This window comes from Bubalus kerabau, chromosome X, assembly GCF_029407905.1.
Source record: "Bubalus kerabau isolate K-KA32 ecotype Philippines breed swamp buffalo chromosome X, PCC_UOA_SB_1v2, whole genome shotgun sequence".
NCBI classification, from domain to species: domain Eukaryota; kingdom Metazoa; phylum Chordata; class Mammalia; order Artiodactyla; family Bovidae; genus Bubalus; species Bubalus kerabau.
This window is the reverse complement of record NC_073647.1, coordinates 92,997,662-93,010,790: the sequence shown is the minus strand read 5'-3', so window position 1 is coordinate 93,010,790 and position 13,129 is coordinate 92,997,662. Positions and strand designations below refer to the sequence as shown.

At 43.2% G+C, this 13,129-nt stretch overlaps 1 protein-coding gene across 1 annotated transcript in view; it reads right to left on the bottom strand.

Moving 5' to 3' along the window:
• Positions 1-3,780, bottom strand: part of ERCC6L (ERCC excision repair 6 like, spindle assembly checkpoint helicase) — a 29,573-nt gene extending 25,793 nt beyond the window's left edge. The window contains exon 1 of the mRNA XM_055563216.1: positions 3,622-3,780. Within this exon, the coding sequence (XP_055419191.1) occupies positions 3,622-3,689 (68 nt within the window). The 5' untranslated portion in view covers positions 3,690-3,780. The remainder of the gene's footprint in view (positions 1-3,621) is intronic.
• Between the last annotated feature and the right edge of the window lie 9,349 nt (positions 3,781-13,129).

Sequence of the window (13,129 nt, the reverse complement as noted above, 5' to 3'; positions counted from 1 at the left end):
CTAGTAAATACCTGAAGTATGGGTACTTTAGCTATTCTTGCCTGGGAAATACTATGGACAGAGGAGCCTGGCAGGCTACAGTCCATGGGGTCACAAGAGTCAGACACAACTTAGTGACTAAACGACAACAAAAAATGGGTGCTTTATGTTGTTACAGGAAAGAAGAGTCTAGACTCTTCAGTTCTATTCCATTTATCTCTATGTTTATACTTATATATGTATCCTGACCACCATAGCTTTGTAGTTAGTTTTGAAATCAGGTACAGTGAGTCCTCCAATTTTGTTATTTTTCAAGATCTGTCCTCTGCTTTTGGACAAGTTAAGTTTGATATGTCTATTATCAAGTAGAGATACAGAGTAAGTAGCTGGATACAGGAGTCTAGTGTTCAGAATAGGTCAGAACTAAAGACAAAAATGTGAAAATTCACAACATAAAGACAGGATTTAGGGACTTCCCTGGTGGTCCAGTGGTTGGGAGTCCGCCTTTCAATACAGGGGACACAAGTTCAATCCCCAGTCTGGGAAGATCCCACACGCCACAGAGAAACTAAGCCCGTGAGCCACAGCTACTGAGCCCACATGCCACAACTACTGAAATGCCCATGCTGCAGAGTCCGTGCTCCCTCAAGAGAAGAGAACAAGAGAAGCCACCACAACGAGAAGTCCATACAAGGCAACGAAGAGTAGCCCCCATCTGCCACAACTAGAGGAAGCCTGTATGTGGCAATGAAGACCCACTGCACCCAAAAATAAGTTTTTTTTAAAGATGAAATTTAAAACCAAGAATCTGAATAGGATCACCAAAGAAAGGAGTATAATTTTTAAAAATGGCATTCCAACATTAACAGAAAGAATTCCAGCTAATTAATACAGAAAAGAATGGTGAAACTAGAAAACCACCACTTGTAATACCTAATGAAATAATTGATTTAGGTATTGATAATAATGATATTATTGATGGTAATGATTATCAATGAATGAAAGGCTGATGGGGAAGTGGATATTCATAGGATGCTAAAGTATCCCTGACATATTATTTATTCATCACAAGGGGGGAAATGAAGCTTTGTAAAGGAGTGATCTGCCTATGACTACCTGAACTCACTGATCAACCATAAAATTACTAAAAGTAGAAAAATCAGGCAGTGTATACTTCCTGATATGTTGCAATATGAAGTACATGACCTTACCTATGAAGAATTCTTGACAAAAATACTGAACCTTAAATCTTTTTGTCTTGGCTCTAGAATAGTCTTTTTTTTTTAATTTTTATTGAGATATAATCAGCAAACAGCACTGTATTAGTTTCAGGTGTACAACCTAATGACTTGATATTTATATGTACTGTGAAATGATCACCACAATAGGTCTAGTTACCATCTGTCACCACACATAATTATAGACTTTTTTGTGATGAGAACTTTTAAGAATTTTAAAGATTTACTCTTACCAACTTTCAAACATGCACTATATATATATTGTGTGTGTGTGTGTGTGTGTGTGTGTAGTTTCCCTAGTGGCTCAGATGGTAAAGAGTCTACCTGCAATGAGGGGGACCTGGGTTCAATCCCTGGGTCGGGAAGATCCCCTGGAGAAGGGAATGGGAACCCACTCCAGTATTCTTGCCTGGAAAATCCCATGGACGGAGGAGCCTCGCGGACCCCAATCCATGAGCTTGCAAAGAGTCAGACACTCTGCGACCTCAAGTCAGGAGAGTGAGGGGCCCCAGTGGCCAAATGGATCTAGCATTTTGTGGAGAACTGTTCTACTCTGTCAAGTACTACTGGTAGGCAAAGGAAGAGGAGAATTATGAACTGACCATTAGGTTTAGCTATATGAAAGTCATTTGTGACCTTGACAAAAGCAATGGGAGTAGAATGAAACAGAAGAAATAGTAGAAATGAAACAGAAATTAAATAGCAGAAGAAAGTGGGTGACATAGAGAAAGAGAAGAGATGGGTGACAGCAAGAGAACATAGAGGACAAGCAAGTGGCTCACAAAGAGAGAGTGACAGACAGTGAGTGACATGGGAGAGAGGGTGGGTCATAGATAAATAGAGGTCAGATAACTCTGTCAGTCATCATTTATCGCGTCTCAGTTCCAAATTTACCCCTCAATACCTGCTCTATGATGACAGAACTCCTTTAAGCATCTGTCCTCTACAGCCAGCATGATGCTAAGCTTTCTCAGTAAAGGATGCCTGAGGCACACTGAAGGAGGACGGGGCTCTCCTGAAGTTGCCAGCTGCTGCTGCACATGGATGAGCAAAGTGACACGCGGCCACTCACCCGGAACACACAGTCCTTCATTGACCTTGAAGTCTCTACCTGGCCTCGCAGTAACCTTCTTGCACCCCTCTCTCCATGGAAACAAGCCACCTCAGTGGCTGCCTGTGCCCTGAGCCCCACCCCTTCTGTGCTCCTACACCATGGGTTTTGGAGTTTGCAATTAGCAGATGCAAGCTATTATATATATAATGGATAAACAAGGTATATAGCACAGGGAACCATATTCAATATCCTGTGATAAACCATAATGAAAAAAATATGAAAAAGTATACCTGAAACTATAATAACATGATGTTGTAAATCAACAATACTTGAATTAAAAAGTTTTTAAATCCTAAAAATATACATGTATAAATCAATCACTTTCCTGTAAAGCAGAAATTAAACACATTGTAAATCAACTATACTTTAATAAAAAATAAATTAAAAAAAAACAGCTAAGATGTTAAATTTTATGTTTTATTTTATAACAATTTTTTAAAACATTTAAATGTTCATTCCCCCATCCTTGGCCATCTGGTGAAGGAACATTCCTTTCTCAACACTAAAGTCTCCTGTGAGCCCTTCCCTCAGCCCACTGACCCTTGTAGTTGGCCATTCCCCACACATTTATCAAGCAATATACCAACTGTGGTTTACCTATCTCTTTCCACCACTAGAGTATAAGCAATTTGGGGGCAGGGCCAGTGTTTTACTCCTCTGTATCCCCTAGGCCTGGAGCTTGGTAGACTGGAAAGACCCAAGAAAAGCTTTTTTTTGTTGGGGGGGGGATGTTAAAATTAACGTGTATGTTTGTATATCAACGCACAACATGCAAAAAAATCGTTGGAAAAATAAAAAGGGAAAATATTTTACTACATATAATGTGAATTTTATATCTTTAATATGTTACATATCAAAAAAAAAATTTAACTATTTCCAAACAGAAAGATGAGTGCTCAACCCTGACTGAAAACGATACATTAAATTATAAAAGTAAAATATTTAAATTTAGTAAGAACAATACCATAATGTATCACCACTTTTTATGTATTGAAATAAAATGGATTTCAAAATAGTAATTTTGAAAGCTGAAGACCCGAGAAAGCCTGGATCGATTGAAGTTCTGGCTCTTCAATCGAGTACATACGGGAGAGTTATTTGACCCGGCATCGGGGGCTCCCCAGGATTTAGAAATCTGCAGATATTCCCACTCCCTCTTCGGAGGACAATGGCGCGCGTCTCGCGCGCGCCCTTGTCAGCACTTTGGGCCCCTGGGGGAGTCCAAGGGACCTTCATCCCCACTCCCGGCCAGGGCCGGTGAACCAGACCCGCCCATCGTCCCAGACATACCTCAGGTAACTGGCAGCCTGCTCCGGGCTTAAGGCCCCAGCTTCCGCAAAACCTCGGGACACCTCCATGACGCCTCAGAGAGTTTCCTCTCGGCCGGGGATTGAATTTCCCTCGTTTCCGCCCTGCACATGCGCCAGGCGAATGGAGGCGGGGCCGGGTCAACCGTCGACGTCCCGGCGGCCAATCCGCTGTATCATGCTCTGGCGCCACCGCCTGAGCCCCGCCCATGAAGGTCGCCCGCCTGCGCATACGCAGGCTCGGGCTTGGGGGGTGGGTTGGAGGCGGTCGCTGGCGCAGTGGCGCGTGCTGGATTGCGTCTTTTTTTTTTGCATTTCAGTCCAATCCAAATCATGCTGTGGCAGATTCATGTGTGTGTATGTGTGTGGGTGTGATATCCTTGTGAGTGGGGTAGACTGTTTCAAAGGATCTCAGTCTTTTTAATGGCCTCTAGAAAGCTCCTCCACAGCGTCCCCAAATATCCTCCTTTCCCTGTTGAGTGATGTCCGACGCTGAGGGTGCTTTAAATTCAAGCACCCTAGGAGGCATAGCGGAGAAGGCAATGGCACCCAACTCCAGTACTCTTGCCTGGAAAAGCCCATGGACGGAGGAGCCTTGTAGGCTGCAGTCCATGGGGTCGCTAAGAGTTGGACACGACTGAGCGACTTCACTTTCACTTTTCACTTCTATGCACTGGAGAAGGAAATGGCAACCCACTCCAGTGTTCTTGCCTGGAGAATCCCAGGGACGGGGGAGCCTGGTGGGCTGCCGTCTCTGGGGTCGCACAGAGTCGGACACGACAGAAGCGACTTAGCAGCAGCAGCAGGAGGCATAGACCTCGTTGTAGTGTAAGGGAGTTAGAGAAGGCGAGGTTCAGAAAAAGGAGACCGGCACTTCTTACAGGAACAATCACCTTTAATGAGGAGACAAGGGGGCAGGAGTCAGATTAGCCAGCTGCTGCACTTATCCAGGAAAAGAGTAAGTATATATGGGCATGTATATGTGGAAAGTTACTGTCTTAAGGGGGCCTGTTCTTCTCCAAGGTTGTTCAGAGTAGTTATCTCTTAAACGGCTGGGGCAAGGAATTTTGGAGATCGACCAGAGGCTGGACAGGCTAGGAGCTGGGAGTAATCAACCTTAATGTCCATTTTTTTCTTCAGGTGAGAGAGTCCTTTGTTTTGCATAGAATGGTGGGGAGGACCTGGAGGGGAGTTTTAACTCCAGGCTATTTTGAGCCATGTAACTTTCCTTCACTCCTAATTTAAATTTACAGCAAAGAGGTGGCTAGACTTTTTCTAGCCAAAAGTCTCTTTTAAGAAATAAGCAGTGAGACTTCTCTGGTGGTCCAGTGGCTAAGACTCTGTGCTTCCAATGCAGGAGATTCAGTTTCAAACCCTGGTCAGGGAATAAGATCCCACAAGCTGCAATTAAAACCTCATGCAGCCAAATAAATAAATAAATTTAAAAAGAAAAGAAGTAGTGATGTGGTGTATTGTTGCTGTTAAATCACTAAGTCGTGTCCAACCCTTTGTGACCCCATGGCCTGCAGCACCCCAGCCTTCCCTGTCCTTTACCATCCCCTGGAGTTTACTCAAACTCATGTTCACTTAGCCAGTGATGCCATCCAACTATCTCATCCTCTGTCGCACCCTTTTCCTCCTGTTGTCTATCTTTCCCAGCATCAGGGTCTTTCCCAATGAGTTGGCTTACCACATCAGGTGGCCAAAGTATTGTAGCTTCAGCTTCAGCATCAGTCCTTCCAATGAAGAATATTCAGGGATTGTTTCCTTTAGGATTGATTAGTTTGAGCTCTTTGCTGTCCAAGGAGTCCAAGAAGACTTTCAAGAGTCTTCTGCCCCACAGTTCGAAAGCATCAGTTCTTTACCACTCGGTTTTCTTTATGGTCCAAATCTCACATCCATACATGACTACTGGAAAAAGCATAGCCTTGACTAGACGGACCTTTGTTGGCAAAGTAATGTCTCTGCTTTTAAATATGCTGTCTAGATTGGTCATAGCTTTGCTTCCAAGGAGCAAGCATCTTTAAATTTCATGGCTGCAGTCACCATCTGCAGTGATTTTGGAGCCCAAGAAAATAAAACCTGTCACTGTTTCCATGTTTTTCCCATCTATTAACCATGAAGTGATGGGACCAGATGCCATGATCTTTGTTTTTTGAATGTTGAGTTTTAAGCCAACTTTTTCACTCTCCTCTTTCACTTTCATCAAGAGGCTCTTTGGTTCTTCTTTGCTTTCTACCATAAGGGTCATGTCATCTGCATATCTGAGGTTATTCATATTTCTCCCGGCAATCTTGATTCCAGCTTGTGCTTCATCCAGCCCAGCATTTTGCATGATGTACTCTGCATATAAGTTAGATAAGCAGGGTGACAATATACAGCCTTGACGTACTCCTTTTCCGATTTGGAACAAGTCTTCTGTTCCATGTCCAGTTCTAACTGTTGCTTCTTGACCTGCATACAGATTTCTCAGGAGGCAGGGCAGATGGTCTGGTATTCCCATCTCTTTAAGGATGTTCCACAGTTGGTTGTGATCCACACTCAAAGGCTTTAGTGTAGTCAATAAAGCAAAAGTAGATGTCTTTCTGGAACTGTCTTGCTTTTTCAATGATCCAGCGGATGTTGGCAATTTGATCTCTGGTTCCTCTGCCTTTTCTAAATCCACCTTAAACATCTGGAATATCTACTGTACATGTAACATGTACTGTGCATATAAGTTAAATAAGCAGGGTGACAATATACAGCCTTGACATACTCCTTTCCCAATTTTGAACCAGTCCATTGTTTCATGTCCGGTTCTAACTGTTGCTTCTTCACCTGCATACAAGTTTCTGAGGAGACAAGTAATGTGGTCTTAGTATTACCATCTCTTAAAGAATTTTCCAGTTTGTTTTGATCCACACAGTCAAAGGCTTTAGCATAGTCAATGAAGCAGATGTTTTTCTGAAATTCTCTGGCTTTTTCTATGATCCAATGAATGTTGGGAATTTGATTTCTGGTTCCTCTGCCTTTTCTAAATCCAGCTTGAACATCTGGAAATTCATGGTTCGTGTACTGTTGAAGCCTAGCTTGAAGAATTTTGAGCATTAACTTTCTAGCATGTGAAATGAGCACAATTGTATAATAGTTTGAACATTCTTTGACATTGTCTTTCTTTGGGATTGGAATGAAAACGGAACTTTTCCAGTCCTGTGGCCACAGCTGAGTTTTAAAAATTGCTGGCATATTGAGTGCAGCACTTTAACAGCATCATCTTTTAGGATTTGAAATAGCTCAGCTGGCATTCCATCACCTCCACTAGCTTTGTTCATAGTGATGCTTCCTAAGGCCCACTTGACTTTATACTCCAGTATGTCTGCCTCTAGGTGAGTGACCACACCACTGTGATTATCCAGGTCATTATGACCTTTTCTATATGGTTCTTCTGTGTATTCTTGCCATCTCTTAATCTCTTCTGCTTCTGTTAGATCCTTGCCATTTGTTACTTATGGTGCCCATCTTTTCATGAAATGTTCCTTTGGTATTTCCAAGTTTCTTGAAAGAATCTAGTCTTTCCCATTCTATTGTTCTCCTCTGTTTCTTGGCATTGTTCAGTTAAGAAGGCTTTCTTATCTCTCCTCTCTATTCTCTGGAACTCTGCATTCAGTTGGATATGTCTTTCCCTTTCTTCTTTGCCTTTTGCTTCTCTTCCATTCTCAGCTATTTTTAAGGCCTCCTCAGACAACCACTTTGCCTTCTTGCATTTCTTTTTGTTTCAGATGGTTTTGGTCACCACCTCCCATACAAGGTTATGAACCTCCATCCATAGTTCTTCAGGCACTCTTGTCTACCAGATCTCATCTCTTGAATCTAATCGTCACCTCCACTGTATAATCATAAGGGATTTGATTTAGGTCATACCTGAATGGCTTAGTGGTTTCCCCTACTTTCTTCAATTTAAGTTTGAATTTTGCAATAAGGAGCTCATGATCTGAGCCACAGTCAGCTCCAGGTCTTGTTGTTGCTGAATGTATAGAGCTTCTCCATATGTGGCTCCAAAGAGTATAATCAATCTGATTTCAGTATTGACCATTTGGTGATGTCAACATGCAGAGTCATCTCTTGTGTTGTTGGAAGAGTGTTTGCTATGACCAGTGTGTTCTCTCGGCAAAACTTTGTTAGCCTTTCACTGATTCATTTTGTACTCCAAGGCCAAACTTGCTTGTTAGTCCAGGTATCAGTGGTGTATGTTCACTACCGTTTTTTTGGAAGCTCCAACTTAAATGCAGCATATTTTCAAAAGCAGACCTTAGGGCTTCAGGTAACGCGGTTATTGAGTTTTAAGTGGCTTCCTTGTGTGATACTAAATAGGTTTGTGAGCCAACAAAAATTGTTCTTGTTCATATAGTGGTAAGAACATGACATTACGATTCCTCAAGGCACTAATTAACAGTTAGCATTTGAAAATTCACCTGTTGCCCCTGTCACATGCCTACCACATGTCCAGAGGATTTTAAACTTTTTATAAATTTCGTAGGTCATTCAGAGTTAAAAAGGGAACTGAGAGAAGATGGTCTGCTCTCCTGGTTTATATGACTTTAAATCATATATTTATATGCTTTAGGCCCTCTGTTATGAGGACTTTTCCCCATTTTTCAGATGTGAAAATTGAGGTTCAGAGAAAAAAATGGCTTGGCCCAAGGTTCCAAAGTTAGGAAATGGCAGAGCCAGAATTCCATACCAGGTAAATATGGACACAAATCTGTGCTCATTCACTGTGTCACACTGCCTATTGCTGGAAAAAAGAGGGGAGTGGTAGAAAATGAGGTTGCAAGGGTAGTTAGAAGCCAGTTTGTGAAGGAGTTTGTTTAGGCTGCTGAAGTGTTTGAATCACTTCTTTTCCTGGAGCCGTGTTAGTATTGGGATTTGGAGTTGGGGTGGGGCAGGTAAAGTGTATAGGTGCCCTGGGTACCCAGAGGATGTGTGGTGAGAAGAAGGGCTGGTGGAGAGAATTCCATAGAAAAGAAAAGAGAGATGGGAGCACAAAAATCTTTATCTCAAATCTGAGGAAAGCCATCTCTAGTTGTGGGAACTCAAGATGAAGCAAAGCAGAACCCTGATTGCTGCCTTAGGCAGCTGCCCCTATGTTGGCTTTAGAGAAACACTCAAAGGAATGCCCTCAGGAGCTGTGCTGCTCCCTCTCTGTTTCCCAGTGACGGTGATATCTTCCCCTGATCCTTAGATGAAAGGACCAACCCTCCTGCTTGCCTGCCTTTAGGTTATTGGATTTTCCTCAGTGCCATTTTCACACAACCACGAGACTCCTCTTTAAACCCACTAAGTCTACCCAGTCCGACAGTAGCCACTTCCTTGGGGCTGTTTTCAGTGCCTTCTGGGGTCCCAGTTCCCATTCCAGAGTGCCGATAACCCAGGAAGCTTGCCACCCAGGACTCCTAGTCCTCCTATCACAGGCCAAAAATAAGAGAGAGGTTGGGGAGGATTTAGAGTGGATAAATGGAGAGAATGAAAGAGGATCAAAATAAGAGTTACTACTATATTCCATTTATATGCCAGGTCCTGTTCAGAGCACTCATATTAACTCTCGTGGCTGTTCCTCATTTCACATCTACCCCTAAAGCAAGGGATTGAATTCTCTCAGCTTCTCTCAAGGGAATGGAGTTTTTTAAACCTTCCCTAATTATTGTTCATTTTAAAAGTGTGATGATGGTATTGTATGTTTTAAAGCCCTTATCTGTTAGAAATACGTAATAGAGTATTCTCAGATAAAATGATATGACATCTGGGATTTACATTAAAATATTCGGTAGAGAAAAAAATGAGAGATAGATGAACATAGATTGGCAAAATGTTGATAATTGTTGAAGCTTGTTTCAGAGGTTCATTATCCTCTTCTCTCTACTTGTCTGTGTGTTTGAAATTTTCCATAATAAAAAAAGACCCTTTGCTTTCTAGTCTGCAAATTACACTGAGTCACCCATACTCACAGACCGGAAATAAGATAATGAGACCATGTGGTAGAGTTCAGAATAGGTAAATGCAGAAATGGATGAGGCAGAATAAGAACAGTAGCTATTACTAATGGAGCACTTGAGTGTCAGGCCCTGTTCTATGTGCTTAATACACCTATATTAAGTTTAATATAGGTGTATTTAATCCTATGTTAATCCTCACAACAACCTTGTTAGGTAGTGTATACTATTGTTAAAGTCACTTTATATTGATAGATAAGGAACCTGAGGCACAAGGAAGATTTAATAAGTTACACAAGTTTGTATAGCTTGTGAGTGGTAAAGTTGAGTTCTAAACCCAAGCAGCCTGGCTTTTGACTTTTTACTCTTAAACATAATGCTAGTTAGGTGTTAAACATGATGCAAGCAGCTGATACGTGAAGAGAAGGAATCATTCATTTTTTATTCATTTATTTAATAAATATGTGTTAAGTCTTTACAAGATTGCCAGTCAAGGATATGTTTGCTGGGGTACAGTGGTGAGCAAAACAGACAGGTTCTTATCAGGAATTTAAAGTTTGATGTGGGCCTGGGGGTGGGGGTAGGTAGACTTGAAACGGGCTTTCACAAGCCTGTGGAAAATTGCAAACTATGATGAGGTTTGTAGGCAGGAAAATTCCAGGGACTTCTGAGAGCATCTGATGAGGTACCTGACCCAGTCTGGAAGGCCTGGGAAAGGGTTCTCTGAGAAAGTAGTATTTGAGCTGAGAGCTAAGGATAAAGAGGAGTTAATTAAACAAAAGGAGGGAAGGGAAGAGCATTTCAGGCAGAGGGAAGAGCATGACTAAAAACCCTGTGACAGAAGAAAGCTTGATGCATGGGAAGAAGTGAGAAAGCTAAGGTGATTGGAGCAAAGCCAGGAACGCCAGAGTTGGAGCAGTTTCTGGAGTCCAGTGCAATGTCACAGGTGAGGGAACTGCCCCTGAGAAAGAAGGAAGTGATTGTCCAAGGTTACAGCCTGAATCATTGGCAGAAACGGGATTCAAACCTAAGTTCCTTCACTCCCAGCCAAGTGGTCTTTCCAGCACAAGCCTTGGCTTCCCTGTGTATGAGGAGGAGGAAAGCCAACTGGGTGCCAGCAAAACGCTGCACTTGGGGACTGAGAATAGGAGAGGGTATTTTTAGAGATAGATATAAATGAACAAGTGAAGTTTTCTTGGGCAAGGAGGTCAAGAGTGGGCTTGGGGCGGAAAAAAAGAAGAAAGTGATTTGGAAACAGGAAGAATTTAATTTGTGATTCCCAGATGCCTAATTAGGCTTTTTGCCCCTATTTCTATCTAGGGTTCTAAAATGAGTGGAGGGTTTGTTTGTTTGCCTTTTTTTTTTTTTTTTTTTTGGCGGGTGGAGAAGAGGACTGAGGTTAAGGTCTTAATTCCCTGTTTGAGGATGAGAGGGATCTTGTCCCAGTTTGAAACCGGGAGGAAGGGTGCCCTCCAGCTCTGCGCCAGGAGGTGCGTCATCTCCAGCTCTGCCAGCAGGGGGAGCCAGAAACCAAATTTCCTAAGAATGGTAGCTGGCCTGGCCCCAGGGTTGGATAAATTCTTATTGGAAACTGGTCAAGTCAGCCTAAGATGCTGTGGAAATGACAGGAACTGAGAGGAAAGAGGGAGCCAAGAGTTAGGATTATCCACAGGGTCTTTGCATTAAATTGCAAAGTGTGATAAGTGCTTTCTAAACTACCTCCTACGGTTTGAGCTGAAGCAGGCACCAAAGTGGAGGGAATCCTTTGACAGGAAGAACGGCTGCAAAAAAACATGGCATCATCCATTCTCGGGCTACCTCATTCACTCCCCAAAAGTCAGAATTCTGTCTCTAGCCTCATCCTCCCTTCCTGAGTTTCAGACCTAGATGTCCAGATGGCTACAAGACATGTCTTCCTGGAAAATTGAACTCAACATGACACTGACTTCATTTCTCACCCTCCCCTAACTACACCTGTTCCCTCAGTACTCCCATCCCCAAGAACAGCTCTACCAACCCCTCAATTGTTCAAGTCAGAAACTGACAGGCATCTTTACAATCTACCTATAAGTCCTGTTGACTCCACTTCCAAAATATATCTCAAATCTAAACATTTCTTTCCATTTCCACTGCCACCATTCTGGTCTCTAGTGTGGCTCACTGCAGTTGCCTCATGACTTTATTCCAGCTTTTATATTTGTGCCTGTTCCCCACCCTCTCTGCACCCAGAAATCAGAGTGATCTTGCAAAAACACCAATCTGATCATGTCCTGGGCCAGTCTAAACCCTTTAAAGCTTCCTCCTTGTACTCAAAATCAAATCTTTCCTCCTCACCATGGCTTACAATGCCTCCCTCAGTCTGGTGCCTGACTGCTTCTCCCACCTTATGTCCCACCTTCCACTTTCATGGCCCCTACACACACGCACACACACGCACACACATACACACCACAGTCCTCTCAAACTGAACCACCTCCACTTACCCAACTCTTGCCTCTAGGCCCCCTCACATGCTGATTCCTCTGTCTAGACTTTCCACTTTGTCTAACTATGCCCCTATCTACTCCATGACTCTCAGGTCTCCCTCCTTCCAGGGACCTTCCATGATCCTTCCCAGCAGTGGTTCTCTGTGAGGCAATATGACACACCCTGCCTTTATCTTTGGGTTTAGTCTATGGAATGCGACTGCCTGATTACCTCCCTGGCTTTCCCATGTTCACGTGAGCTCTGTGAAGGACAGATCTTTCTTTTGCACAGTTATAGTTTCACAGAGTTTAGCAAGTACCTACACATAGTAGCTGATAAGTAAATATTTGTTGACGGTGAAGGACAGGGAAGCCTGGCGTGCTGCAGTCCATGGGGTCACAAAGAATTGGACACAACTGAGTGACTGAACAACAACAACAAAATATTTGTTGGAGGGGTGGATGGATGAATTGTCAGTTCACTAATCCTGAAAGAGAGCAGTGGGTACCATGTTGGAGAGCCCGAATGAGGCTGTGAGTGGGATTGATACATTCAAAGCAATAATGAGGACCAGGAACCAGAGAAGAGGGGATGTCCAAGCATGCCCATCCCAACCACTCCTCTTGCCAGCATTGCTCCGTCTCCCTCCTGAACCTGCCTCAAGAGGGACCTGGAAATAGTGTAGAGGAATCTGAGTTACACCCAGGGACCGGATATTCCTTTTCTATTCCTTTCCCAAATCGTGTGCAGGGATAAAGCCACACATGCTTGGCTGTGAGATGGATGGGCCAAGTGTTGGTAGATTCTCTGAGCCCTGCACTTGTTTCCCAGGTTAGGGGCATTTCTGGGAGCTCCCTGTGAATTCCTTTTCAGCATCTTCACCCTCTTGAAGCAGCAGAGAAACCCTCCCTACATGGATGAGTGCCTCTCCCAAAAGCTAGAATCAAGGCTCCTCTCTGGTGCCAGTCCAACAAGGGATTGGGGGGTGGGGGGTACCTAATCTTAACATCTTAACCACTGTGGTCCTTTTTCCTACCTCTTTGGCACTAAAAGAGA